General features: G+C 34.4%; 2 protein-coding genes and 54 non-coding genes across 65 annotated transcripts in view; 30 read left to right on the top strand and 26 right to left on the bottom strand.

Moving 5' to 3' along the window:
• Positions 1-470: 470 nt before the first annotated feature.
• Positions 471-15,962, top strand: dnbp-1 (the record flags this gene model as incomplete). 3 transcript variants are annotated; one of them, NM_001083253.6, is made up of 20 exons in its annotated part: positions 471-588; positions 637-714; positions 1,161-1,249; positions 1,337-1,598; positions 2,385-2,844; positions 2,898-3,362; positions 3,657-3,771; positions 3,825-3,946; positions 3,992-4,141; positions 4,193-4,298; positions 4,351-4,481; positions 4,529-4,676; positions 4,734-4,939; positions 4,996-5,088; positions 5,136-5,339; positions 6,201-7,510; positions 7,560-7,666; positions 7,718-7,825; positions 7,887-8,008; positions 15,288-15,962. In NM_001083253.6, 20 exons carry the CDS (start codon positions 479-481, stop codon positions 15,471-15,473), a joined length of 4,572 nt encoding a protein of 1,523 aa, NP_001076722.2. The 3 variants fall into 3 exon arrangements, with proteins under 3 accessions (NP_001076722.2, NP_001255773.1, NP_001255774.1); NM_001268844.3 differs by lacking the exons at positions 471-588; positions 637-714; positions 1,161-1,249 and having other exon boundaries at positions 1,471-1,598; positions 15,288-15,473; NM_001268845.3 differs by lacking the exons at positions 471-588; positions 637-714; positions 1,161-1,249; ... (10 more) ...; positions 4,996-5,088; positions 5,136-5,339 and having other exon boundaries at positions 6,213-7,510; positions 15,288-15,473.
• 21ur-12120 lies at positions 789-809 on the top strand. Its single transcript, NR_057948.1, has one exon.
• 21ur-8253 lies at positions 895-915 on the bottom strand. Its single transcript, NR_057947.1, has one exon.
• 21ur-6895 lies at positions 1,723-1,743 on the bottom strand. Its single transcript, NR_057946.1, has one exon.
• On the bottom strand, positions 1,830-1,850 carry 21ur-4308. Its single transcript, NR_057945.1, has one exon.
• Positions 3,471-3,491, top strand: 21ur-7241. Its single transcript, NR_057944.1, has one exon.
• Positions 5,811-5,831, top strand: 21ur-15438. Its single transcript, NR_057943.1, has one exon.
• On the top strand, positions 5,814-5,834 carry 21ur-6566. Its single transcript, NR_057942.1, has one exon.
• Positions 8,335-8,355, bottom strand: 21ur-1080. The gene has a single exon (NR_057941.1).
• On the top strand, positions 8,342-8,362 carry 21ur-5985. The gene has a single exon (NR_057940.1).
• Positions 15,963-16,113: 151 nt separating the features above from the next.
• Positions 16,114-16,134, top strand: 21ur-3206. Its single transcript, NR_057939.1, has one exon.
• A 175-nt stretch (positions 16,135-16,309) lies between these two features.
• Y37A1A.4 (FAM65 N-terminal domain-containing protein) overlaps positions 16,310-26,389 on the bottom strand; it is a gene marked incomplete at both ends in the record, with an annotated part of 29,623 nt that continues 19,543 nt past the window's right edge. For 3 of the 8 annotated variants that reach the window (NM_001268841.4, NM_001307021.3, NM_001136376.4), the window contains 9 exons: positions 16,584-16,700; positions 17,089-17,213; positions 17,937-18,224; positions 18,819-19,125; positions 19,660-19,963; positions 20,149-20,276; positions 21,359-21,971; positions 22,683-23,124; positions 23,922-24,027. In NM_001268841.4, coding sequence (NP_001255770.2) covers positions 16,584-16,700; positions 17,089-17,213; positions 17,937-18,224; positions 18,819-19,125; positions 19,660-19,963; positions 20,149-20,276; positions 21,359-21,971; positions 22,683-23,124; positions 23,922-24,027 — 2,430 coding nt within the window. Of the gene's footprint in view, positions 16,701-17,088; positions 17,214-17,936; positions 18,225-18,818; positions 19,126-19,659; positions 19,964-20,148; positions 20,277-21,358; positions 21,972-22,682; positions 23,125-23,921; positions 24,034-26,389 lie in introns of those variants that run through there. The other 5 variants (NM_001268840.4, NM_001268842.5, NM_001047451.4 and 2 more) reach the window with 5 other exon arrangements.
• 21ur-12354 lies at positions 16,642-16,662 on the bottom strand. The gene has a single exon (NR_057938.1).
• Positions 17,346-17,366, top strand: 21ur-13103. Its single transcript, NR_057937.1, has one exon.
• Positions 17,559-17,579, top strand: 21ur-3076. Its single transcript, NR_057936.1, has one exon.
• On the top strand, positions 18,346-18,366 carry 21ur-6688. The gene has a single exon (NR_057935.1).
• Positions 18,347-18,367, top strand: 21ur-5599. Its single transcript, NR_057934.1, has one exon.
• Positions 18,351-18,371, top strand: 21ur-3875. The gene has a single exon (NR_057933.1).
• 21ur-3100 lies at positions 18,728-18,748 on the top strand. The gene has a single exon (NR_057932.1).
• 21ur-15685 lies at positions 18,729-18,749 on the top strand. Its single transcript, NR_057931.1, has one exon.
• 21ur-9637 lies at positions 18,731-18,751 on the top strand. Its single transcript, NR_057930.1, has one exon.
• On the bottom strand, positions 19,179-19,199 carry 21ur-316. Its single transcript, NR_057929.1, has one exon.
• 21ur-14675 lies at positions 19,182-19,202 on the bottom strand. The gene has a single exon (NR_057928.1).
• 21ur-3497 lies at positions 19,498-19,518 on the bottom strand. The gene has a single exon (NR_057927.1).
• 21ur-3760 lies at positions 19,643-19,663 on the top strand. Its single transcript, NR_057926.1, has one exon.
• Positions 19,646-19,666, top strand: 21ur-2035. The gene has a single exon (NR_057925.1).
• Positions 20,029-20,049, bottom strand: 21ur-5368. The gene has a single exon (NR_057924.1).
• On the top strand, positions 20,415-20,435 carry 21ur-4829. Its single transcript, NR_057923.1, has one exon.
• Positions 20,726-20,746, bottom strand: 21ur-7488. Its single transcript, NR_057922.1, has one exon.
• 21ur-2115 lies at positions 20,796-20,816 on the top strand. The gene has a single exon (NR_057921.1).
• On the bottom strand, positions 20,813-20,833 carry 21ur-805. The gene has a single exon (NR_057920.1).
• Positions 21,175-21,195, bottom strand: 21ur-639. Its single transcript, NR_057919.1, has one exon.
• 21ur-2460 lies at positions 21,263-21,283 on the bottom strand. The gene has a single exon (NR_057918.1).
• 21ur-12624 lies at positions 22,069-22,089 on the top strand. Its single transcript, NR_057917.1, has one exon.
• On the top strand, positions 22,070-22,090 carry 21ur-11323. The gene has a single exon (NR_057916.1).
• 21ur-6523 lies at positions 22,196-22,216 on the top strand. The gene has a single exon (NR_057915.1).
• Positions 22,587-22,607, top strand: 21ur-1936. Its single transcript, NR_057914.1, has one exon.
• On the top strand, positions 23,253-23,273 carry 21ur-10625. The gene has a single exon (NR_057913.1).
• 21ur-9887 lies at positions 23,257-23,277 on the top strand. Its single transcript, NR_057912.1, has one exon.
• 21ur-6757 lies at positions 23,572-23,592 on the top strand. The gene has a single exon (NR_057911.1).
• Positions 23,733-23,753, top strand: 21ur-2638. The gene has a single exon (NR_057910.1).
• On the top strand, positions 24,239-24,259 carry 21ur-3531. The gene has a single exon (NR_057909.1).
• 21ur-9252 lies at positions 24,728-24,748 on the bottom strand. The gene has a single exon (NR_057908.1).
• On the bottom strand, positions 24,732-24,752 carry 21ur-1925. Its single transcript, NR_057907.1, has one exon.
• 21ur-15337 lies at positions 24,889-24,909 on the bottom strand. The gene has a single exon (NR_057906.1).
• On the bottom strand, positions 25,282-25,302 carry 21ur-5012. Its single transcript, NR_057905.1, has one exon.
• Positions 25,481-25,501, top strand: 21ur-7388. Its single transcript, NR_057904.1, has one exon.
• Positions 25,640-25,660, bottom strand: 21ur-10532. Its single transcript, NR_057903.1, has one exon.
• On the bottom strand, positions 25,643-25,663 carry 21ur-1472. The gene has a single exon (NR_057902.1).
• 21ur-2554 lies at positions 26,027-26,047 on the bottom strand. Its single transcript, NR_057901.1, has one exon.
• On the bottom strand, positions 26,028-26,048 carry 21ur-14366. The gene has a single exon (NR_057900.1).
• On the bottom strand, positions 26,180-26,200 carry 21ur-1388. Its single transcript, NR_057899.1, has one exon.
• 21ur-5105 lies at positions 26,183-26,203 on the bottom strand. Its single transcript, NR_057898.1, has one exon.
• On the bottom strand, positions 26,184-26,204 carry 21ur-14483. Its single transcript, NR_057897.1, has one exon.
• Positions 26,186-26,206, bottom strand: 21ur-3720. Its single transcript, NR_057896.1, has one exon.
• 21ur-11255 lies at positions 26,202-26,222 on the top strand. Its single transcript, NR_057895.1, has one exon.

Below are 26,389 nucleotides of genomic sequence, written 5' to 3'. Positions count from 1 at the left end.
ACAAGTAGTTGAACGATAGAGCGAACTTGCATCTTTCGATTTCTCGGCTGGTGGGGCGGGCGACGTCGCAGCAGCACGTCTTCTTCTCGATGAGAATATCGATTTTTCATATCCCAACACGCACTTTTCATGTTTCAATTGTGATGGCTTTTCATTGAAATAATCCTTTTTTTACAACTGGGGTTTTTAGCTAAAAATTGGGAATTTTTGAAAAAAAGAAAATTTCACAAAATTGGTCTCTGGCTGGTCTATCGCTTACTAATTGTTTATTTTATAAAAATATTGTTTAGTTTCTCGTCTCACTGACGAAATCCAATCTAACACCATAGAAACTATAAACATTTTGCAATAGGAACTAGTGTTCTATTCGAAAATTGGAAATTTAATTGAATTTTTGATGTAATTTTCAAAAAAAAAGCTTGACTAACTCCGTCTGCGTCTGAACACTTTTTTCTCAAATTTTCCAAAATTTTGCAGTATGGCCCACCTCTCGTGGGTAAGAATTTCAAATGCCACACAAGATCCCGAAACGCGGTGTTCTGTAGCCCAAGATCAGATTGTTAAGGTGGTCCGTGAGGAGGGGGATTGGTCAGTGCCACGTGGCAGTGCCAATTTATAAAATCTTAACATTTCTAGGTGTCACATTCAAACCATCGAAGGGGTTTCCGGTCGGGTTCCCAGAGTTCTTACATTGCCCATCGTCGACCCGAAAAGGTTTTTGCTTTCTCTCTAAAAGATTGTCGTTTCACAAGATTTTGAAATTCCTTCTTAAAGGCGCACGGATTTATTTAGATGGGTCTCGGCGCGAAAAAATTTTGCGATTGTTTCTTCGTTTATTATGCGAATTTCACCGCTTTGTTTTTAAATATCAGTTTTCAAAGTACAAATACACTCTTTTTCTATAATTTAAGATTATCGATTTCCTTTTAACTTAAATGATTTTTAGCTGACCGAGAAACAGAAAAAAATTTTAATACAAATTTTCTCTGTGTTTTGAGCACTGAAATAATTTTTAACACGAAAAAAAGACTACCACAAACTTATTCGCGCGCCGAGACCTATCTGAATGAACCCGTGTGCCTTTAAAATAGCATGGCAAAATTTTGTGAAATAACAATATGCATTTCATTTTATCTGAGACTGTTTCTATATTCTTGCAGACAACCTGACGAGCAGGTGTATTGCTCAATTGAAGCTTACACCTCTATCCGCTCCGATGATCTCTCATTTGCAGAATTTTCAATCTTTGGTATATACTTTTTCCAACAATTTATTTCTCTAATTTTTGCAACCAATCAGTTAACTAACCAATTTTATCAATCAATCACATTTTCAGTAGCAAAACCGTCGCGTTCAAATCCTGGTTATCTGGACGGATTCCTGGTGAATGACAACGCTGTTCAAATAGGACGCCGTGGATTGTTACCGGAGGCACATTTGGTCAATTTGCATGTTTCTGCTGAAAGTCCGATGAAGCCGTCATTCACCACGGATTTCAGTGAGGCTGATGTCCGATTTCGGACGCCTGCCACTGCTCCGAAAGCGGCAACTTCGAATTATGCAGTGTCGCCGTACGCTAGAGCTGTTTATGATTTTCAGTGAGTTTTTACGTTTAATGAATTGAAATTTTTTTTTCAAATTCAAAAACACATTTAAAAAATTTGTCTTCCAACGTGGTGCCCACTTTCAGTTTTTTTTCGTTGATAATTTCGCTAATTTTTACCAATTTTAATGCTATCATCACTAAATTGTGCTCGAAAACCAAATTTTTAATAGAAAGTGCGTAACAGTAAATCAATATTTAAATCACTTTTCAAATATGCCAAATATTTGCATTAAACACATCTCTATCAAAAACCAAAAAGTCAGGAAAAAATATATATGGCAGTTGAAACGGGAAAAGTGTTACGCCTTTTTAAACGATTTTTTCACAAATTTTTGGATTAAATTGGTTAAAATACATAACTAAAATATGATTTTATCATGGCCGTTGTAAAGAAAAAAGTTAGCACGTGCAAGAAATAAAATATTACATGAAGATTAATTTATTTTTACAAACTTTCCATTAAAAATGTGGTTTTTGAGTTGCAGTAATAATCTTGACTCACAAAATATCTGACGCTTTATTTTTTGTCATGACTGTTTTGGGTCTATGAAAACAAGTAGAACTAGTTATAGGTAATTTTTTGTTGGCTGAGCATTTTTCAATAACATTCCTAGTTCTCGAGTTATACTCATTTAAAATGGATACTTTTTTGGCCAGTACTACTGTATCTTATTGTGAAATATTGTCACGTCAAAGTAGGATAAATAATGTGTTTTTATTCAGTTTCAAAATTCATTTCAATCTTCTCAATATTCTAATTTATCTATATATTTTCCAGAGGCGAATTTGAAAACGAGCTCTCTTTCTCTGCCGACGAAATCATCAGCTTACGTCGTCGAATCGATGCAGAATGGCTTGAAGGATCGATAGGATCTGCTCGTGTCGGAATATTCCCCACTTCTTTCGTTCAAATCATCGTTGATCTACCTGACGATGACACTACATCGCTTCAAAATAACCGACGAAGCACGACCACCGAGAATGATGGAATCGGATTTGCGAATGTTCGGCACGCGTTTTCCGGTCGTCAAGGAGATGAGCTGACTGTGAATGCTGGAGACACTGTTCGAGTACTACGAATGGTCAATGATGAATGGGTTATGTGCAAGGATCCAGATACAGAGAAGACTGGAATTGTACCTGTAGGATTTTTAGAAGTTTATCTGGATGAAGAAGATGACGATAATCAATCTTCAAATGCTATGAGGCGTGGAACTGGAGGGACCAGCGATTTTACGGTGAGACTTGAAGAAAATAGGTTTTTATAGTTAAATCAATTATTTTTTTTCAGTTTGGTAGCTCCAACAATCGTTCCTCCTTCATCTCAAATGCTGAATCCTCATCCGATTGGAGACCACCCGCTGGAAGAACAAACACCGATTGGGCAACCTTTGAAGCAGTTCCACCGGCAGCGCCTGCATCAAAACCTGCCCAAAATTGGGCAACCTTCGGCGAAGAATGGATTGCTCCAGTTCAGCTAGCAAAGACTTCAGCTCCAGCCCGACCACCACCTCCTAAGCAAAGTTCTATTCAATCACCTATCAATGATATTGGCAACGTGGCTGACATGTTTGGAATGACAGATACTCCAAAACCAAGTAACCCTGCGATCCAGTCTGCTGGCAGTGACTTCGAAATTGGACTGATTTCCGCCACCGAAGGAGCATCAAATGATGAGGATAAACGATGCAGAATCATTGAGGAGTTGATAAGCTCGGAACTACAGTTCATCAGTGATATTAATTCCTATACAGAGGTATAGTTCAGGGGTGCACGGCATTTCAGCAATCGACAATTTTATCTTCAAAAATTTTTATACTGTTTCAAAATTTTCATTTAAAGTCTGACGAAAAGTCTATGACACTAATACGTCTGGGCGTTTACTTTCATTTACTTTCAGCAATTGATCTTTTCAGAAATTTTCGCCATTTAGCAATTTTTTCTCCTGTTGAGAAAATATATTAAGTACTATCTTAAAATGGCTTTAACACCGATGTGTGTTGTTTATTATTTATTCAATCATCACATTTCAATCAAAAATAATTTCCAGGCTGTAGACGGAACTCCTCTCCTGAATCAAAAGCAAAAGGTTATTCTGAAAAATGGATGTGCTCAAATTGTACAGCTCTCGGCTAATCTTGTCCAACTTCTCACCAATGAGCAGAGTGAGTGCTAAAATTCCAGTTTTCAGTATTTTATTTTTTTAAAATGTTTTCAGTCAAACCACAAGATGCTCAACTAATCGGTGCATGCTTCCTACAACTTCGAAAACCATTTGCTCAAACTTATGGTTTTTACTTTAGAAATATCGAGCATATCAATGCTCTTACCAACTCGGCGGTAAGCTTTTACCTGTTGTTAAAATTAAAAGTATATGAATTTCAGAAACATGAGAAAACTATGGAATCAGCACTTCAGGATATTGTTAAACGTATGCGAGAAAGTGGATCCGTTGTTATTGACGGACCAACTGCCGTTTCGAGACCCATCCAAAGAGCCACCAAATATCCGCTTTTCCTGAATGAAATTGTCAAGGTTTTAGAAAAAATGGCCTTTAAGAAATTCCTAACTCATTAAATTTTTTAGCTCACCCCACTTGTTCACACAGATCATCCAAAATTGACAGAAGCCATCAAGCAAATGTCGAATCTTGGGCAGAAAATGAACGAGTCGAAGAGAAGGAAAGAGCTCAGTGCGTACACTTTTTGAAAAAAATTTTGAAAAGTTAACTCTAACATTTCCAGCTCAAAAATACATGTCCGACGACAAGCAAACATTCGGAGAAATGCTTTCCAAAATGACATTCCATTCGTTGAAAAAGAAATCGAATCGGTTTACGTATCGAATGGGATCATCACTGGGTGTTGTCAAATTGGTGAGCTTCAGATTTTGTCTTACAATTTTAAAGTAATATTTTTTCAGCTCCGAGATACCGATTTTGACCGCCTTGTATGTGAGCTGGACAGCGCAGAACGTCGTCTGGTTCGATTCAATTATATGATGGTTATTTATCGAAAAAAGATGTTCCATGAGACTAGAGTATTGATGCATAAAAAAGTTGTCGAACCTCGTGAGTTGTTTTTTTTCCATTTCAAAATAACATCAAATTCAAATATTTTCTCTCCAGGAAAAAAGCATCTCTCAAGCAGTGAAATCGATCTTCAACTGCAACCATTCAACCATGCAATCAAAACATGGGCCAGTGAGGCAAATGTACGGATACGTGATGAAATTGTGAAGGCGTTGAGGAGTATTCCAAAGAGACTTATAAAGAAGAGAAATGATAAATTAATGGATTATGAAGCGTCGAGAACAAAGGAGAAGGGTCTTGGGGTACAACTTCGAATTTTTATTGTGGAAATGACTTTAAACCAAGAAATAATTTTCAGAAACGAGACTTTGCGGAAATCCAAAAAGACTATGAAGCCTTGAACACCCAAGTGAAGCAGCAACTTCCAAAAGTTACCGAATATTTGACTACTGTGAGAATTGCCCTAAAATTGTGAAAATTCTCAATAATATTTTTCAGGTCCTTGCCACTTCAATGAGAACAGTGTCAGAGCAGGACAAGGCGCTGATGGAAACCCTTCGAAAGCTCTTCAACGACGCAAAATCGAAGGCGGCAGAAGATCAATCAAAAGCTGCACGATCACTCATCATTCCCACAACAATCTGTTTTGTTGATTATTATGATCAGGATCGTATGAAGCCGTTGCAAAAGATTGCGAATAAGGTGAGTCAGATAGATAAATATTGGATCAGTTTTGGGAAAAAATACATTGTGACTCACCCGGCCCTGTTTCTATGTAGAATAAAATTTTAAAATGTTTGATCTAGGAAAAAACAATTTAGTTTTAAGAATGGGGGGATGTCCAGAACAAGGCTGTGTGGAAAATGTTCTGTCAAACGTACATAACTTCTCTTTCAATATGATAATCCAACTTTTTTTAAATCTTAAATTTATATAGAATTGTAAAAAATAGTTCCAAAAAAAGGAAAAAATGTTTTTGTTGTTAAAAAATTCGAAAACAGCCTCAAATAGTGCCTGAAAGTCGCCAATTGCTGAAAATTTAACGACAATTCGCAACCTTCTTCAGTGTTTCTTTTTCAAATAATTTTTTTAAGCAAAACGTAATATTATTTTTAGATTGATTGAACCTTTTTCAACAGTTCTATATCAGTTTTAGATTAAAAATGGGTTCTCTAATCGTAGTTTGATAAAATTCAATGCTTAACTTGAAAGTATATTTTATTTTAAACGGTGAAAAATTGTTTGAAAGTTGGAAATTGCTGATAGAAATTTGAAAAAAATTAAAAAAAAATTATTTTGAAATGGAACAAATCTTTATCTACATTTTCATATTAATTTTGGATTAAAAAAAAAAAGAAATTTCAATATGAAATAAGAAATGTTGGCGGTATTTTCAGCACCGGCCTTGTTCAGAATTGATAACCTCTTCACAAACTCTATACAAAAAATCTGCAAACTGAAATTTATGACTCATTTTGAATATAAGGAATATGTAATATGTATGACGTGGCATTAGTTGCAAACAATATTTTTTATTAATCTTAATGCTTGTTCTTCTTCCAGGCCATCCAAAACATGAAGCAACGTGCTCGTTCTGTGTCTCCAAAAGGCTCAAAACCTGGAACATCATCATCGTCCACCACTGTCACTGAATCACCTTGGGCAACTGCTCCGACATTTATTCCGCCTGCCGCAACTGAAATCTTACCCACTATCACCGAGGGATCAACTTCAACGCACAAGTTCCGAAATCAAAATGCAACAGAACGCAACACGATTCTTGAGAAAGCCACGGCGAAAGGACGACTTGGTGATATTTTCGTGGCAACTTCACATTACCCACAGGATTCTGGAATGTTGAAAATTGCGTTAGCTGAAGGAAAATTGCTGATCGTCAAGCAGAATGACCTGGTTTTGGCTGTAAATCGAGAAGTGCCCAGCATGTGGCTTTGCTATAACGGGTACTATAATGCTATGCTGCCAAGTAGCATTTTGAAACCGTACACTTCAATTGAAAAAGGTGTTGATGTGGCAAAGTCCGCTCAATTCACGGGACAAACTGCTCAAGTCGTTGCTCCGCAGGCCCCAGTTCAAAACCAAAACGCCCCGAAGAGTCAAAACTTGATAGATTTGGAAGATCTTTTCGGTGGACCACCCCAGCCAGCTGCAGCAGCTCATCCAACATCTTTGGCTTTTGCTCCAGCTCAGCAGCAGCAGAACTTTGCCACATTTGATTTCACTTCATCACCACTACAGCCAACATCATTAGTACCTCAAGCACCTGCACAGAATGCTCAGTTCGATTGGAACATGGCTGCCAAAACGCTTCCGTTGGCACCAGCTCCACCAATGCAGGTTTCACAGCAGGCTCCACAGCAGCAGCAGCAGGTTCAAGAAGGAGCAGGTGGAGCCAATTACAATCTGGATCTTGACAATCTGTTCTCTGGACTCTCCACCATTGATTGGGGAGCAAAGACTTCAACAGCTCCACCACCACTCTACAGTAATACTCCATTGGATACTGCTACATCTCCGCCAGTTTCTGCATTCCGTGGAGTTGACTTCCAAACCGGTGTATTCAATCCGAATTCTCTTCCCGATGAAGCTCCTCCACCGCTTCCGGTGATTGTAAACCCAACGCGGGATGATCCATTTTCCACTAATTTCGTTCCAAATTTTGCTGCAGCAGCTCCAGCGACATCTCCATTCGGAACCGCCAGCAATTCATCTGTTCAGTTTCCTGTCAGTTTTGATGAAGCTCCATCCTCTATGGGAAGTCTTGGATTACCGACAGGAAGTATGAATCAGAAGCGAAGTGCTTCCGCCGCAGCTCAGCCTACGAATGTGTGGCCGACAACGTCTATGATGTCTAGGTGAGCAGTTTTTAAAAGTTTTTAAGTTCAAAAAAATTGCATATTTCAGAAGTGACTCGCCGCAGCCGCTAATTCCATCTCGCCCTGAGCCGGCTGTCAAAAATGTGTACCCGAGCTTGAATGATGGCTCTGCAAGGGCTCCCACATTTGCTACAAGTAAAAAATATTAAAAACATTTTGAAAATAAAAATTGTAAAATTGTTACAGCATTCCCGTCACAAGCCAACCAATCTTTGCCAATGTACTCAGCAGTGCCAAATGATACGATGAGTATGAACTATGCGATGCCACCAATGTATGATACAACTCCGCAGTGTAAGCTTCTTTATTAGGATTGCATTTTTAAAAAATGGCATTTAACTATTCAAATTTCCAGCTCCACGAGTTCAACTGCAGCAACAACACCAGCCAGCCGCGTATGACACTCCTCCAACAATTGCACCAATTTATGATCAACTTCCAAACGAGTCTCCGGCGTCGACAGCGATTCGTCCAGTGGTAGGTTTTCTAGAACGGGAAAATCTTTTTGAAACTGCCCTTTTCAATATAAAAATCCAATTTTTGATCTAAAGTCGATATAGAAAGGTAGAAAAGGCTTTTTCTTTTCGAAAAAATATTTTTTTTTGTTTAATAATTTTGAAAAATCCCTCAAATAGTTCCAGAAAGTTTCCATTTGCTGAAGAAAATTTTAACGGCAATTCGCAACTTTCGGGCACCTTTTTCAGTGTTTTGTTTTCTAAAAGTTTGTCAAACAACACTTAATTTTATTTTCAGATTGATCGAACCTTTTTCAACAGTTCTATATCAATTTGAGATTAAAAAGTCATCTAATTATAGTACTCTTAATGTAGTACTCAATTTAAAATAATGTTTTATTTCCGATTTGAAACGGTGAAAAATTGTCTGAAAGTTGGAAATTGCGGAAATGTTCCGGATGTATGGCGGATTATTTTTTCCAGCAATTTTCTGCCAAGCAGCCTCTAATAAATGCCGAGTGTGTCGACTCCGCCCCTTTTTCGCGTTTTTTGACGCTTTTTTTGGCTTGCGAAAAAATGTCCCACTTCGTTTTCATTAATAACTCCAGAGCCGTTTGACTGAATTTTATAATATTTGACAGCTTATTAGAAATATTTCACCCCACGGTGGAGCAAAAAACTGCACAAAGTTTGGAGCAAAACTGAGCTCAGGGCGGCTTTCCCCAGTTTGAAAAAATTTTTTGTTGCTCTTTTTACCCCCAAAAAAGCATGTTTTAATTGAATTAAAATTCGGGTTTTGCTCTGTTTTGTTTCAAACTCATGTGCAAGATACTACTCAGAGAGACTGATTTTTTGAAAAAAAGTTTGAGTTTATAAGTGCAAAAGAAAAAAAGTTGTGATAAAACAAAAGGCCAAAAAATGACATTTTGCCAAAAAATTTTTTTTCCCGAAAAAGTAGTTTTTCGTCATTATCTCAAGTTCTACTTCATCTTTTTTGATATATAGCACGCTGAACACGATTTTTAACTCAGAATTGAAAAAAGGTTTTATGAGTCGGCCGAGCAAGACGAATAAGTGCCAAATTTTGAACACTTCCCCATTTTCGAGAATCTACTTTTTCAATCATAACTCGGTCAGTTTTCAAGTTTTCTTAGTTTTTTAAAAAATGACGTGTAGGTCTCATCAAAACTCATCGAGACATATAAAATTTGTAACAAGTTCAGTGGGAAAATTTTTCAAGAAAAAAATAATTCAAAAATTTAGTACTGGGGGGAATGGTTTCCTGCGTCTCCTGAACATTTTTTCCACTAAACTTTTGCGGAAAGTATTTTTGATTCATAGTTTTTGATTTTATTTAATGGAAGATGAAGTTTCGTGGCATTAACAACGCTCTGCCAAGAGATATTTTTTTTTTGATTTTCAGACCAAAACTTGTTTTTTTTCTATACATCTGTCTGTGTACAAGATATAGCCCTCAACGGCACGTCTCCTTTTCGGGAATTCAATAATGAGTACAATCCTGTAATAAAATTTTCAAAAATTCGTTTTCCCACTGACTAATCAGTGATAAACGGTTTTCAAACATATTTTCTCAAATTGTCATTATTGAAGAAAGCGGAATCGAAAGACGACTCCTGTCCAGAAATTTTCCTTCCCTGCATCTCCCTGCCGGGTCTCTCCCGCATGGCCGAGTGGTTAGTGCGTATGCACAGGTGATTCGCAGTGTAAGCAAAATGCTTCGACGCACACAATGCTCGTGTTTGCGAAAATGTGCGCCACAGTGGCAAGCATAAAGGGCACAATGCGAACGCTCGCAATGTGCGCATTTTGTTTGGCCGTTATTCCCATCACTAAAGTGCTCATTTCAGTTAGTTTAAAGCTATTTTTGTTTGAGTTTTCTGTTTATTGACTGTTTTTTTGCTGATACTAACGTTTTTGAAAAACAAAACTCTCGATTTAGAAGGAACTTGTCAGATTTCGAAAATCATAAGGGTCCCCCCTTATGATATAAAATTTTTGATGAAATTTTTTTGTTTCGAAAATTTTTTCGAAAACATGTTGAACGTGTAGAAAATGATCAGTTTGATATTTTCTACAAGTGTGAGAGTTCACGATGAATGTTCAGCCAAGAAATCATGGAAAGTCTAGAGTTGGGTCATTGAAACATAGTATGTTTGAGAGCTCCTAACTTCCTTGAGACGTAAAATACAAAACTTTCTTTAACTGAAAAGTTGTCAGAAATGAACTGAACAACCAGTTATTAGTTGACCATATTTTTCTATCTTGCATGCTCGAGAAGATGGACACAGTTGAGTAAGAGCAAAACAGCACTGACTTCGACAAGCCATATTTTGGCACATTACACATATAGGAAACATTTTTTATTTTTAAAACGTTTTCCATAACTAGCTAAACAAATTTGTAGTTGATCGTTTTTTGATATCTTGTATGCCCAAGGATGCTCACTAGCTTCAAAAACCTATACTATTTTTTGAACCCTTCAAGAAATGGTCATTTTCTCAGCTAAAAACTTTCTTTTTAACGTTTAAATTGACACAAATAGAGTAAATATCATTTACTATTGTATCTGATGATTTAAAAGCAAGTTTTCAAAAAAAACATTTTTTTGGATTTTTGAAATTCATAAGGGTCCCCCCTTATGATCCGCTTTGAAAATCATAAGGGTCCCCCCTATGAAAATTTTTTTTCGTGGAAACTTTTTTTTTCAAAAAAATTTTGATTGTGTTTAATTTTGTGCAAAAACATTATTTCAGCATGTTTCACAGTTTTAACCGCTCAATAACGTTTTTGTGGCAAAAAATATCGAAATCTTCCTGGATTTTTCCAATGAACACCTTACTTGTAACACAGTTTTTCTCCGTTGGCAGCAGGAATACAAAAAAGTCGTCAACTTAAAAGTTGTTTACAATGAAATGAATAACAAATTTTTAATTGACATTTTTTTCCTATCTCGCATTGCTGCAAAGTTATAGTCTTCTCGTTTTGAGCCCAATATGACTGTTTTTCAGTGATCATATCTAAATAATGAACAAAGATAAAATGTTTATGTTTTATAATTGTAATAGATCATTTCAAGTTTAATAATTAAATAGTTGATCGTTTTTTAATATCTTTCTATTTTGAAAAGATGTACATCTTAGACGAAATGATGAATATGATTGAGGAGTTCAAGAAATGGAGGTTTTTCTCGTTAGAAACGCCTAGTTTGACGTTGAAATTTACATTAAATAATTACTTTTGTACTTTTCTCAATATTCAAAAGTTGTTACAACAGTTTCAAAAAAAAAATTTTTCTAGAATTCTTGAATTTTTTTTGCAAAAATTGAAAAAAAAACCAAAGGGTCCCCCCTTATGAAAATTTTTTAAAAATTTTACGAAAAATTTTTTTTGAAAACTTTTCAAAATATGATCAGATCTTTTAAAAAAATGCGATATCTGTTGTTTTTTTCAGTTTGAATATTCAGAACACGATTTCAGACGAACACCCGAGGTTTAGTAGAACCCCTAAGTTCAAAAAAGGCATTCAATTCGAATGCTTATATCTCCGTGGAAAAAATTTTTATGACAAAGTGATCAACTACAAAGTTGTTTATCTTGATTTGAAGTACAACTTTGTAGTTGATTGTTTTTTATCAAAAAATTTGGTGGTTGAGATACAAAGAGAGAAAGAGAAAGAAAATACAAGCATGAAGGTGTGGCACTTCTCACAACTTTATCTCAACCACCAATTTTTTTGATAAAAAATGATCAACTACAAAGTTGTATTTTTAATTAAAATAAACAACTTTGTAGTTGATCACTTTGCCATAAAAATTATTTCCACGAAGATATAAGCATCCAAAGTGAATGGGATTCTTGAACATAAGAGTTCTACTATACCTCCCGTTTTTGTCTAAGCTTGTGTGCTGAACATCCAAACTGAAAAAAATACAAACATTGCAATTTTCTAAAACATCTAATAAAAATTTGAGAAGTTTTCAAAAAAAAATGTTCGAAAAAATTTTTGAAAATTTTCATAAGGACCCTTAGGATTTTTTTTTCGAAAAAAGCTTAAAAAAATTTTCCAAAAAGTATCAAATATTTATGAGATATTGTAGAAATATGTTTATTTTGTTGTTTTTAAGCATTTTCTTGCAAAATTCGGTGCTTTTCCATGAGTCAAAACGGAATTCTTTGGGACACTGAACAATAAAACCTTATGTCTTAAAAAGGATGTATCTCATTTTAGAGGCGAGGTATCAAAAGTTATCAATTACAACATTGTCAAGCTTAAAACAATAAACGTTTTCATAGTTGTAAGCATTTTCTCACCTTTATCGAGAACTGAGATATAGTTGAGAACAGATCTATAATTTGTTGGTCATCTTTCGGAGCTCACATCTCCGCAGTCACTGAAGATAACTAAAACGTACCAACTAACAAAATGTTTTCCATATTATTGTCAACAACTTTTTAGTTGGCCACATTTTATTAATTTAAACGCCAACAGAGTTATAAGTCTTTGAAAGTAAGATGTCTATATGCTCATTCAATTCTAATTTAAGTCATTGTTTAACTCAAAATGGAACATAAAAGTCCAAACTTGTAAGAACTACCAAAATTGTGTTTTTTTTTATAAAATTGAACAGTTTTTGAAAAAAAAATTCCAAAAAAAATTGTTTTTCAACCATAATTTTTTTCAACCCTTATGATCAAAATCGGAAGATCGGAGGAATCAGATTAGAAGAGGACCCTTATCCCTTACGAGCCTTCTGAGCTGAATATTGAGATCGTAAGTCAGAATAATCAGATCATAAGGATGAGCCTTATAGTATTCCAAGCTATTAGGTTGGTGAAAAAGTCTTTGCAAAATTCGTATGTTTCTTCATTTCTCAGCGTTAACTCGTTATTTTCCTATTCTGTTTTTTTGTTTGTATAGTACGTAATGTACATGTTTAATACATTTGAAAAAACTTTTGGGTGCTGTTCAAAATGACCGAGAATTTGCTCGCCGAAGGTCACACCCTCCGAGGGGTTTTTCTGTATGGGTTCCCCCAAGGCTGCAATTGCAACGAAGCTCGTGGTAACATGTGTGCAGTGTTAGGCAATAACTCTGTCACCTATAAAACCATAAAGTTTTTGTTCGAAAAGTTCACGAAAAAGAACTACGATCTCGACGATGAACCAAGATCCGGTCGGTCTCGTTTGGCTATCAATAAGGATAATTCGAGAGCCCTGGAAGATGATCCAAGAGCAATGAACCGTGAACTTTCTGCGACTCTCAAGCATCCCCAAAGAATCATCATCAATCATCTCCACGAAACCGGAAGGGTAGAAAAGTTCGGTCATCTCGTTCCTCACAATTTGTCCGATTCTCAAAAAAATTGTTTTGTGACCTCTCTTTTTCGCTGCTCACTAGGAAACGAACGACGGACTGGATTAAGGATATTATTACTGGAGATGATAAATGGGTATTGTATGTTAACTATACCAGAAAGAAACAGTGGGTTCCGGTCGAGGAAACCATGAAACCTGACCTCAAAGGGGAACTTCAAGAGAAAAAGTGCTTCTCTCAATTTGGTGGGACAGTAAGGGTGTAATTTTCCGAGGGCTTTTTCCAGACTCCGTTACAATCAACGCTGGCCTATACTCTATTCAATTGGAAAAGATGGTCCGTGCTCATCGATTACATCACCCTAGAGAACCAAAATTGTGGCTGCTCTATGACAACGCAAGACCGCATACAACTTTGAGGACCCGCCAGAAGCTCCAGACACTCGGAACCCAAGTTTTGTCTCACCCACCGCATTCGCCGGACTTGACTCCTACTGACTACCATTTGTTCCGCACTCTCCAGAATCACCTTACCGGGCAGAAGTTTCATGATTGAAAGATCGTCGAAACGTGGTGGGACGACTTCTTTGCCTCCTAATCTCAGGAGTTCTGTGCGGAGGGTATTGTTCAACCTTCGTTGGGTTGGCAAGAAGTCATATACACTAATGGTGAATATATTACCCATTGAATCTCGTTCGCTTTGAATAAATACTCTCTCCAAAAAAAAATTCAAAAAGTTGCAAAGACTTTTTGACCAACCTAATAGTAGGACATTTCACAGCCTTTTCCCAAAAGAACATTGTTAATACATTAAATTGTGAGTGAATTCGAAAATCCGTTGAAAATTGCATTTAAAAAGTTGTGAAATATGAACAAAATTAGTTGAAAAATACATATCTAGTTGAACTAGTTGAAAAAAAGTTGTCACCATTGATCCTAGCCCCACCAAGGTACACCCCACTTTGTCACTTTGGATACTTTATCTCCAAAGATCTCTGCAAAGAACCTTCGTCACAAGCGGTTTTTGCAAAGTGGGAGAAGACTCGGCCACTAGCATAACATGAAAACGGATCGTTTTCTTGAAAACCTGGTACGGTGGATCGCCTTGAGAACTATTTTAGATAATTTTGGGTCAGGTATCAGAATGATGGAGCTAAATGCGCGAGATAACTAGCAGTGAGATGCCCTAGATAACTACTTAAATCGCTTTGTAACTAACGAAAGCGCGCGCGGGATTGGTCAACAGGTAAACTTTCAGAACTCGAAGAAACAGATCGGTGGTTCGACTCCGGATGGTAACAGAAAATCGTTTCCAAGTCTTGAAGTGGCCTAATCATGTCTTCGGGTAGTGGGGGTGGCTTATACAAGGACTGAAGTTATATTTTGAAATTTTTCAGCTGATATAAGTGAAAAAAGGAAGCATAAATTGTTTTCGCAATGTGCCCTTTATGCTCGAGTTTGTTCGCAAAGACGAGCATTTTGCTCCATTTTTGCTTATGTTTTCAAGTACCCATTCGAAGCACGCGCGAACTTCGGATGAAACATAAAACTCGTACTCGCGAATCACCTGTGTGGCTGTGAATATTTTGCTCGTTGGCTCGATTCCCCCAACTGACAAATTTTTTTTGGGTAATTGGGATTCGAATAGAAATGCTCGATTTTAAGCAAAATATGAGTGGGTCTCCTCTCCTCCCATTGGCTCACTGCAATTGTCACGAACCCTCTGACAGGTTCGAGGCGAAGCCGAGAACCTACGTCCGACTGGGGGACTCGCCCTACACCCCCTACAACTGGCGGGCCTGCAGGGCCCGCTAGTCAACCTTCAGACAATTTCTGAGCGTTTTTCCAATTTCCTTAACTAAAATAAAAGCAATTTTAAACGTATAAGCACTTAATTTTAATTATAAAAAAATTGGTTCATTTTGTATATCAATGAACTAGAACAATATCCAACCAAGTATTTTCAGCTGTGCCAAGTAAAAGTCGACTACGACTTCCTTCCACAAGGATCCAATCAAGTCGAAGTGAAAGAAGGAGAAGTAATTGGGGTCTTGCAACGAACAGACGATGATGGAAACCCAGAATGGCTACTCATCAAAAGAGACAGCGGAAAAGTCGGATATGTACCGGCGGCATATTGTAGACCTGTTTAATTTATATGTGAAAATTAATTTTAAATCTCTATCATAAAATGTTCCAGATTATGTAATCGCCTCACATTTTCCTTTGTTATCTATAATTATTCTTACTATCTTTTGAATATTGCCAAGTTTTATCCCGATACATTTCTAAAGAACCTAGTCGTAATAGGCCAAAATTTTATCATTTTCTGAATCAAGCCGCCCATCTTTTTATGAAATTTTCCCCCCATTTCTGATCAACCCGGGTTCTCACTTTGGTGCTCATATTCAGAAACTTAAGTACATTTTATTGTTTTAAGATGTTTTCCCGTTCCAGAAATTCCCAGTTTAGTACACATATTTCTTCTCGATATTTACTTATTGCATGTTTTCAGTTATATATCTCCTTTGGCCCTTTTTCTCTTTTCTTTGTGTGCAGATTGTGAAGAACTTTATTTATTTTTGTTTAATTTCTTTCGAACTTTTCAGAAAAATTTAAATATGAAATTTTTAATTTTGATCTGATTTTCAAAGTTTAACAGACAAATGTACGCATGTTGGAAAATTTGAAAAGTACCGCTTTTAAGATAATTTTTCTCAAAATTTAAAGTTTTATGAAATTTTTACCGTTTCAACTTACCGTTCTGTATCCATCATCACAAAGTTCTAACATTGCAAGAAAAGAAAGAAAATCTTACAATGTACCTACATAGTAAGAAGATCTTGCAATGTACCTACATAGTAAGAAGATCTTGCAATGTACCTACATAGTAAGAAGATCTTGCAATGTACCTACATAGTAAGAAAATCTTGCAATGTACCTACAGAGTAAGAAAATCTTGCAATGTATCGAAGAAGACAAAAATGAACACAATTAGGGTAATATTTTATTATTTTCTAGCATTATCTTTTTCAAAAAATATAAAATTCACAAGAAGAGAACCCGATTTCATACATTAGTATTTTTCGTTGAAGTCCAACGAAAAAAAATCACATTTTGAGCCACAATTTTTTGGAAAGAGGGAAAAGACACAGGAGCAATTTTTGGAAAAAAGTTGAACAAGGGGAAATATAATTTCAGTATGAACAAATTACAGAGAACAAAATGAGTTATTGTCATGGATAAATGATGACGTGGCACTTTTAAATCCGCGTGACTTCCTCCTCGAATCCACGTAACATTGACGTGGCAAAGCGTCTGACGTCATCCGATACGTCATGATCGGCCACGTAGGAGATTTGTTTTGTTATTCGGGGATTCTGAAACAGTTACATACTTTTGGATATAAGTGATTTTCCAGTGAACCGGATACGACAAATTTTAGAAAATTTAATTTAGAAAGTGGGCGGTGCTGGAAATAGTACTGTATAGCAAGCCACGCCCACAAAATGGACATCACCTAATTCGTGGATGTGCTCTCTGCATGTTAAGCCAGCACTTTTTTTTTGGCAAAATGAACATATTTTCCGACAGATTGGCGTCACGCATGTGTCTTTACAAAATTATTGTGACGTCATACTTTTGAAAATATTAGGTAGTCGTGCACCCGTCTCTTTCCTGGCGGTTTTTTTCAAGAAATTAAACTTGAAATGCATTATTTAGCACCATACTTTCCAGAAACTACTAAAATAAAAATCCAAAACTCACATCAAAAATGGCAAGAGCCTTTAGTGCTCCAAGACGAGCATCAGTATTATCATCCTCAAGAAGGCAGAGATAAGATGATAATAGATCAGATAATAAATGACCATTGGCATTTCGAAGATATTGTTCTGAAAATAAAGTTGAATTAGTTTTGCAAGTGTAAAACAATTCATATTGCTTTATCTTTGAGCAATTCATTTTGGTGAAAAAATTGCTGTTTCATAAATTTAGTATTTTGTTTCATAAATTTAGTATACTGTTTAATAATAAAAATTAAAATAAAAAGAATTTATCCTAGGAGCCCTGTGTTTTAAATATTTTTTTAAAATGAGAGCTTTTGAAATTGAAGTTTCAGTTTTCATTTCAAAAATAACAGTTTCACAGTGTTATTCCAGAATTATATATTTTTATTATTGCAAAAATCCACTGTTTCAGAAATGTTATAAACTGAACAATTGAGTCTATGCTGATGATCCAGTTGCACAATTGTTTAGTTTTAGTTTTTTGAAATAAAAAAGCAAAAGTTATTTTTTTCTGAAAAATAAGTTTTTTTCAGTTGATTTTTTGAAAACGACGCGCGTCCTTCATTTTTCAATAAAATTTTGATTTTTTTTTTTTGGAATTCCATTTCATATCATCCTACTTAACAAATGTTTAGTTCGAAAATTGCAAAAAAAGTCGTTCAAACGCCACAAAACGAGAAATTTTATTTTTCAATGGTAAAAAAAATTATCTTGCGGCACGGCTGCGCCAGCGTGCAGCAAGTGCGCTCCACTGCAAATTTTGTAAGTGTTTCTGTTCGAGTGAAAACCCTTGAAAAATTAAAATTAGAAATTAGAAAAAAAACTCACCAACAATCATAGAAATTCGAAAATCTCCTCTCGCCAACAGAACACCCAAATGCTTCAGCGACTCCAATGGTGGGACAACTGGCACATTCGAGAGTCTATCGACAACTTGTGCCACTTTTTGAATATGTTCTGTATCGAGTAGTGTAACCATCCACGCGTCATGTCCCATATTCTCAATATATGGCTCAAAATGTCGCCCTTTGAAAATTCCGACGAAATGGAAGACTGTTACGTGAGAGCAATCCTTTTGAACTGCATCGTTTAGAAGGCAGATTATAGATTCAGCAACTGAAATTCAATTTCTGTTGTAAAATTAATGTTTCTAGTTTTCAGTTAGTTGCAATATTTTGGTAACAAAGTTTTACTGTTTCGATTACTTTTTAAAATTCAATTGAAAACAATGTACCTATTTGATGTTGCACCAGGTGGAATTGATTTTTAATACCCAATATTTCGGCAATTTTTGGCAACATTTTTGAATATTTTGTGAGAAAAATCGTGAAATTCTAAACTGGGATCAAAGTGGTCGCAAGAAAAGTTAGGGTCGATTTTTTTTTGTCCCTTACCCAGAAAACGTTTACAATTCCCCTGAATATTACAAGTTCGAGATGAGCTCTGTGCATTTTCTGGCTTTTTTGAGACTAAATTTTTTTTAAACACAACATTTTTTGTTTTTTAGTTCAGGTTTCATACTGAACGATTCCTGGTTAAAAATCAAACTTCTTTTTTTTTTAATTTTTTTCGCTGTTTCAATTACTCCATTTAATAAATGTATGTTTTTAAAAATTCACTAATGCATTTTTAATGTCGGAGTATTTTTTATTTTCATTTTTTTGTTTTTTCCTATATTTAACAATAGAAATAATAGAACAAACAACTCACCACGACTAACAAGATGTGGATAAATTTGCTCCGTAATATGAGCAATTTGCAATTTAATCTGTGCCTTCAGCTTGTCTTTTGGCACTATTAACGACGAATTCAATGGATAACAAGTTGATAACCAGATTTCTTGAACTTCTGGACAGGCTTCAATCTCTGTGAGCACATTCGAAATATTCGGAAGAGCCGGAGCACTTTTTGCGATTCGAAGAAGATCATCAAGTGTCACTGTTTCAACTTCCAGCCTTTTCAACATTTCAGATGTTTTGTACACAAGTGGACAGTCCGTCTCGATGCTCTCGAGACTCTGAAAATGAACAAATATTGTTCGACCTGTTCAAGTTTTTTTCAAAAACATGTATCACTGATATGAAGGAATCAACAATTTACTAAATTTTCATGAATTCTTACCAAGGATTTGAAACTGCAAAATTTTTGTAACTTAGAAAAAATAAAAATAGGGAAAAATAATCAGAATGTTTTGTTAAAATTCTCTTTTGAACTTCAATAGTTGACTGTTTTTCGTTTTTTTCTTGATATTGGTGCAGATGAAAATTTGAAAATGATGTATAAATTTTAAAAAGGCATCATTTTTGGGGAAATTGGCGTTTTTTGACAGATAAAAATACATTTTCAATTTCTGAAATCATTTTTCGATTTATGATTTATTCAAAACGATTTATTCCAAAAATCGTTACCATTAAATTGGTGTACACATACGAACAAATTTCACATGTTCTGGAAACAGCAACAAAATTTTTTAATTATTTCAAATTTTATTGCTTCACCTTATTTATAAATAGCGCATTCTATTTAATTTGTATTAATAAATTTCACTCACCTCCAAACACTTGAGAATTCGATTTAAATGATAATTGAGACAAGTATCAACTTCTGAACTTCCAGTTCCAGTATTACTGTCTCCAGTCTCATGACATGCAGTCTGCCAGAAATAGTCACTTTCCAGATATAATTTCTCAATCTCTGCAGAATCCATTAATGCTCCAAGTGATTTCCTTCGCTCTTTTAATTGTCTAAATCGTGCTCCTTCTCGGCTACCTTTTGAGCCATGCTTGTTATGACCGTCTAGCACGTAGGGGGAGCAATTTTGACGGAGAGAGTCAATTCCACTGTCATTTTCAGAACTGAAAATATATTTTTTTTGCATAAAAACTGTTTATAGTTTCAAAACAAAACATGGATAATGCGATCAAGGTCGAAGCGAGATACAACAACTAACGCTTATATTTACAGAATTATTTTGTTAATGAAACAGTAACTTTTTTTTCAAAATAATTCGCACAGATTTTTTTTAAACTTCAAAACTTACTGTATCTCATTTGTGATCAGCACATTATCATCCAATTCATCAGAAGCTGTCGATGACGTCATCGGATGATTACGTGGCAGCGAGTTTATCGAGTGAATTGATTGCTTTTTTGATGACTGGGAAGCTTTCTGAAAAACAGTTTATATGAAAAAAATACGATTAAAAATCGAGAACAAATTGGTAAAGTACAAGTCTTCTTTTTGAAAATTAAAAAAAAAACACGGTTTCACAGAAATGATAAGTGTCCGTTAACTTTTTTTACTTGATCCGAAGACCGTTACCAGTTTCGCAGAAATAAAATATAAAAATCATGTCATTTTGAGTTTTCAGTGAGACAGCTCGTTAAAAGTATGGGCAAAGTTATATTAAAAGTTCCGATGAAGTAGATCGGCATAGATTTTTGTATCTGCATGGGTGTATTTAACTGTATAAATTTAGAGTCTCTTCAGGAAAAAATTCAAAATGGATTTTGGTTGAAAAAAAAAGTGCTCCCAAGATTACAAGACGGTTCAAAAAGGCTTTTAGAGGCTTTAACCTTTTTGATTATACATACACTACAATATTTAAAAATTATATACCAATCTGAACAGATGTGAAATTGCTTGTTTCACAATCAAAATTTTTAAAGCAACATGCTGAAACAGTAGTAGAATAATGTATTGTGTCACACAATAGGATTATTATAGCAAAACGTGCAGTATTGAAATAAATTTAGAAATTTTTTGAAACAGTAAATATAATTATTTTATTATTTCCCAAAAATTCCTCATCTTATTCATTTTAATGAACGGAACTAAAATAAAATAAAATTAACAAAAACATATTGAGAATCCAGATGAACTAGGTTGCCTTAAAGGCACGTAGGCATAGGATTTTGTATCTGCGTAAAAAAGCCACTTCCAATTAAATAATTTGGATGAGTTTTCAGGTGTTTTCCTAAAATTAAATTTCCCTAAAATTATTATCAGATAACAATTTTGTTTCCTTTTTTGGCCTCAAAACAATTTTTAGAGAATTTGAACTTTGTGTAACCAATTTAGTTTACAATCGCGTGTTGCTCAATGAAAAAGTTTAAATCAACATAGTGAAACATAGTGTCAAGTTCAATCAATTTGAAACGATATCTGAAGAGAGAGCAACACACTCAGAATTGAGACATAGTTACAATATACTTGAAACAGTATAAAATTATCAAACACAGAATCCTCACCTTATTCATTTTAATCAACGTTTGCCATTGTGCCAATAAATTCACCAAACTGTTCAACTCATCATATTCTCGATACATTTTTGCGGCTTTCGGTTGAATTTCTTCAATAAGGTCTAACAAACCAAATACCTCGGAAGCACTACTATTTGTGTCTGTTTCAGATGAATTTTTAAATTTTCTATTAAATTCTCTCGTAGAGTCCGGAGAGCCAGTTGTTGCTCCGAGCTGTGCAAGACTCTGACTACGTTTTCCCATGAGAGTCGATGAGGCCATTGGAGAATTGGCGAAACTCGTGAAATTCTTGGAATATTCTCGTTTCTTGCTCGACGGAGCCGGAAGGGTGCCTGTATTGAGCTCTTTCGGTATTTTTCGAAGATCAAGAGTTGACATTGCATCAACTGATGGAATTGTTTTTGCAACATCAAGATATATTGAATCTAACATATTCGTTGAATTTCTCCATTGTTCTTTCATTGCAACACGTGCCGCTGATCCACGCTTCTTTTCTCGGAGTACAATACGTGGCTTTCGATCGATTGTCGTTGTTCCGTCAATTTCTGGAGGATTTGGAGCTATTGTTGGCTTTGTTGAGCTTTTCGAGGCGAGCAGAGGTCTGAAGAGAAATTTTTAGAAAAACTGATTGAACATTTAAAAATATAATTTTACAGTTTCAAATCTACCATAAGATATATTTCATTATTTGAATGAAATTTTTATGAAATTTTGGAGTTCCGAATAAAATATAATTTAAATTACAAATAACTCCAGTTGTGAGAGTAGTAAAAAAAATTACTGTTTCAAGCACTGCTTATAAATTGAATAAAATATTTTATTCAATTTAATCCTACTTAATACTGAATGGTTTGTCTCGCTGTTATATATTAAAAATTTGAATTCTATTAAACTATGCTAGATTTTTGAGGAACTTTTAAATCCTCACCTAGCGCAGTAGTAGCTGAATATTAGAAAATGCCGGTATTCACAAAATAAACATTTATAACCAATTAACTTTAAATTTTTATATTTAAATTTTGCACGTACAGCGTGGTTTTACAATATTCGAAATTCGGAAAAAAGTGTTAATATTTAATTTTTTAATCAACACCTAATACCGTATGATCTAAAAACTAAGAAAATCCGGTATTTATAGAGTAAACAATTATTACAAATTAATGTTTTTCACTGTTTCAAAAACTAGTTTTCCATAGAACAATATTTCAGAGAATATTCCGATTAGAAGGAAACCAAACGGATATCTATGAAACTATTGAAAATGTATTTTTCAAAATTTGAAAATCAAAACTGAAATTAAAAAAAAACTCACAACCAAGTAACAACCAGCTGAAGTTTGATAGTTCCCATTGAATTCAAATTCATTGTCACTAATTGAGGCTGCGATGAGAATAGCTGGCACGGATCAAAACTCCGATCATTCAGAGATTTTGATTTAAAAAGTCGGCATTCCGATACTTTAACATCAATCGATTGATCCGGCACACAAGTGAGCACAACTTGCTCTTTTTCCCATTTTTGAGTTCGATCTTGAAGCGTCTTCCCCTTCGTTTTCCATTTTTGTGATCCATGTCTTATAAGTACTTCAAACACGTCACCGGGTGATATTCTTGCAAAACCAACAATTGCCTTAATATCAACTACAACTCTTCCCATAAGATTCGCCAATTCTGCATCAATTGGTTTTTGAGCAGAGACATCGGATTTTGAACGGATAAACGCAGCACGGAGCTCACTGAGACTTGACGAGCGAGCTGTAAAAATGGAAATATTGAAAATTACTTCTGTTAAGTTGATTTTTAATCAAAAAACTATATCAAGTTTTCCGAATTATTTTTGCCGTTTCAATTGCATCACTTAAAATTTACAAGCAATTCAATAGTTAGTCTAACTCCAAATATCATTTTAAAAACCTTTCAAAGTTTTAAAGTTTATGCAGTTTTGCGAACGTTTGAGTAATATATATGAAACCAGTGAACCAGATATGCCGTTTAATATTTTCAGTGAAAACTGAAAGAAGTTCCAAAATCTGAAAAAAAACTTTAACAACATTGCTGCAGGTTTGTAATCCTATGGTATAATTAATTTAATAAAAACTTAAAGCTCGAAAAATATGTTTTTTTTTGAACTTACAAACTAATAAACTGAGTTATTACTTTTTCAAGTTGTGATTAAAACTCTTCAATTTTTTGGAAATGTGTTAATGTAAATATGAGTGTATTTAATCAATTTCCTTTCTGGCAATAACCCAAATTTTGAAACAAAAATATTTTTCAGTTCAACAATTTATTGAAACTTTTTTTGCAATCAATTATAATGTTTCATATAGTTGTTAAAATTTTGTTAAAATTATTTTATACAATGTAATGCTGATGTTTTTCTGTTTGATGAATTCGTGTTATATTTCTAGAAGCGATATATTTTCAGTCGCAATTTTTCTTTTGTTTGACACTTTATTAAAGAAATAAAACCAAGAAATGAACAGTTGAAACAAAATTTTACCTAATTTAATTTGGACATGATCATTTAAAAATAAAATAAAATAAGTTACCTTTCATCTGTGAATACTGTCCTGATTTGTAGCTCTCATAAAGCTTATTGAGCCTGTGCAATCGAGCGTTGTAGATTATTAAATTCTCGTCGCACAATAGAAGTTCCTGAAACTTTGGTGAAATTTAGATATGTGACTTTTTGACAGTGGAGGATTGTATAATTTTTCAAGGGATTCTATAATTCAATTCTAATAATTTTCAAGTTTTTAACTGTTCACTGCTTTTCATGAAATACGCTATAAAAAAAACAAAAAATTGAATTTTCTTTACCCGTTTTAGATAGTTTTTATAAACAGTTCAAAATGTTTCAATACAATGTTGTTTCCTTTTACTAAGCAGCATCGAAGGGTGAAATTGAATTGAAAAAACAAAAAAAAAGTTGAAAACCATTGAAAAATGGTTCCAAATCATCCGGATAGACACCTAGACACTACAGTTTCCCCTAGAGACGCAGAGAATCATGCGGAAAATGAAAAACGGAGCCCCTTTTCTCTCTCTTCCGCGCAGCACGCAGCACGGAATGAATTAACGAACTTAACGAAAGCCAAACAATTCGGAACAATCCCATCGGACTGGAAATAGTGTGGAAATCAGAGAGAGTGGCGGGGAATCAGAATAAAAGAATTGCTAGAAACGATGGGTAAACTTGACCGTCATGTAAATTCCGACTGACGGGTTGGGTGGGGGAGACAGGTGCGAGAAAATTGAGAAAATATTCGCACATTTGGGAAAGGAGCTGCTGGCACGTTATGAGATCAAATTACCTACTTCTAGTTAAGAGAAGCCAAGGTTTTGCTAAAGTTGTTTGGGTCAAAAACTTGTACAAACAACTTTATAATAAAAACATACAAATTATTATTGGCATTCTGAAACTGTGTTTTTTTGTCAAAAACGTTCAGCAGCAAGAATAAACTTCCCAAATTAAAAAAAAATATATATATATATATATTCCTGTTTCACAACTATTTCATTTTTACATGAAATCTACTTTTATTGAAAGTGGGCTCAATAATTTACAGAAAACTCCAAACAGGATAGAGAATAGAACAGTGATGATGCACTACAACAACGTAGAAATATGCAATATACAATTTTAAAAACAACTCGCTGTAATTTTTTTTTTGATTTACTAATTTGGTAGTTGATTTTGGAACAAAATGTGTTCTATTTTCTTTAAAAAATGTTTTTAATTTTTTGTTTCCGTGAGATACTGATTTTTGGTCATTAAAGGTGATTTTTTGATCTCATTTCGGTGTCTCGAATGTCTTTATAAGTGCAAGAACACACATACAGGAGGCGCGTGAAAAATGGAGGATCAAAGCAAATAAAATGAACATTTAAATTGATTTACTAGATTTGGAGCTTTATAATAACGGAGCAATGAATTCTGATAACAGCAGAAAGATTTACAAACAATGTGAAACAGTAAACAAATTTTTGTGGAATAAGTGTATTCCAAACAAAATGTTTTCCGGTTGTTAAAAAACTTTTAAAAAACTATAAATGTTTCACTATTTTAATTTATTTTCAAAAAAATTTTGTTGAAACATAAGAACGATCGACAGAAATAACTTTGTGACATTGTTTTTTTTTCAAAATTTAGTGAACATCATGGAACAGTTAATTATTTTCGAGAAACTTCGAAATCTTGAAGTTGAAACATTTTCAAATATATATGCTAGTACATACACAAAATAATAGTTTAAACATTTTTAACCTTGTGGTTGGTGATTTCAAATTAATGCTAGACGTTAAAAACGCTTAAGGTTTAACAATGTATAGAAGCAGTGGAAACAATTTTAGTAGTTTTAAAAATTTAGTTAAAAAAGTATTTTCTGGCCGTTTGTTGATTTATTTTCAAATTAAAGTTTACAAAAGGAAACATTGAATTTTTTCCAAAACTTATTCGGCACTGTTAAACAAATTAATGCAAACCCTACAACAGCATGTCGATGTTTTTAGAATGTTCGGTGAAAATTATGAAACAGTTAAGAATTCCATTGTTTTGTGGGACTTTTCAAACTCAACTAACACAGGAACTTTTTTCAATCCTTTAAGTGAAAAATATCACATTAAAAGTATATTTATATTAATTTGACAATTAATGATTAATGATGGTGACGGAATGCTAGACATGCCAAATTCCAAATTTTAACGATATATTGAAATAGTGGAATTTTTCTAACAAACTACAATTGTATAAGCTTTCATTTCAGTGGCGAAAAAACAAAGAGTGTTTCATTTTTAGCATAATTGCGCTTATGCTCAGAAGACGATAATAATAACTTCTACTTTTCATTCACAATTTTAACAATATAGTGAAGCAGTGGAATTTTTCAGTAAAATAAAATTGTTGGCACCAACTTTGCAAAAGAAATTATTGTTTTATTTTAAGCATCATTGCACTACAAACTGGAAATAATTAATAAAACATTTTAAAAAAAACTACCGCCTGACCTTCTAGCGT

Source organism: Caenorhabditis elegans, chromosome IV (genome assembly GCF_000002985.6).
Source record: "Caenorhabditis elegans chromosome IV".
NCBI classification, from domain to species: Eukaryota; Metazoa; Nematoda; class Chromadorea; order Rhabditida; family Rhabditidae; genus Caenorhabditis; species Caenorhabditis elegans.
The sequence above is the reverse complement of the archived record's forward strand: the minus strand, read 5'-3'. Positions and strand labels throughout refer to the sequence as shown.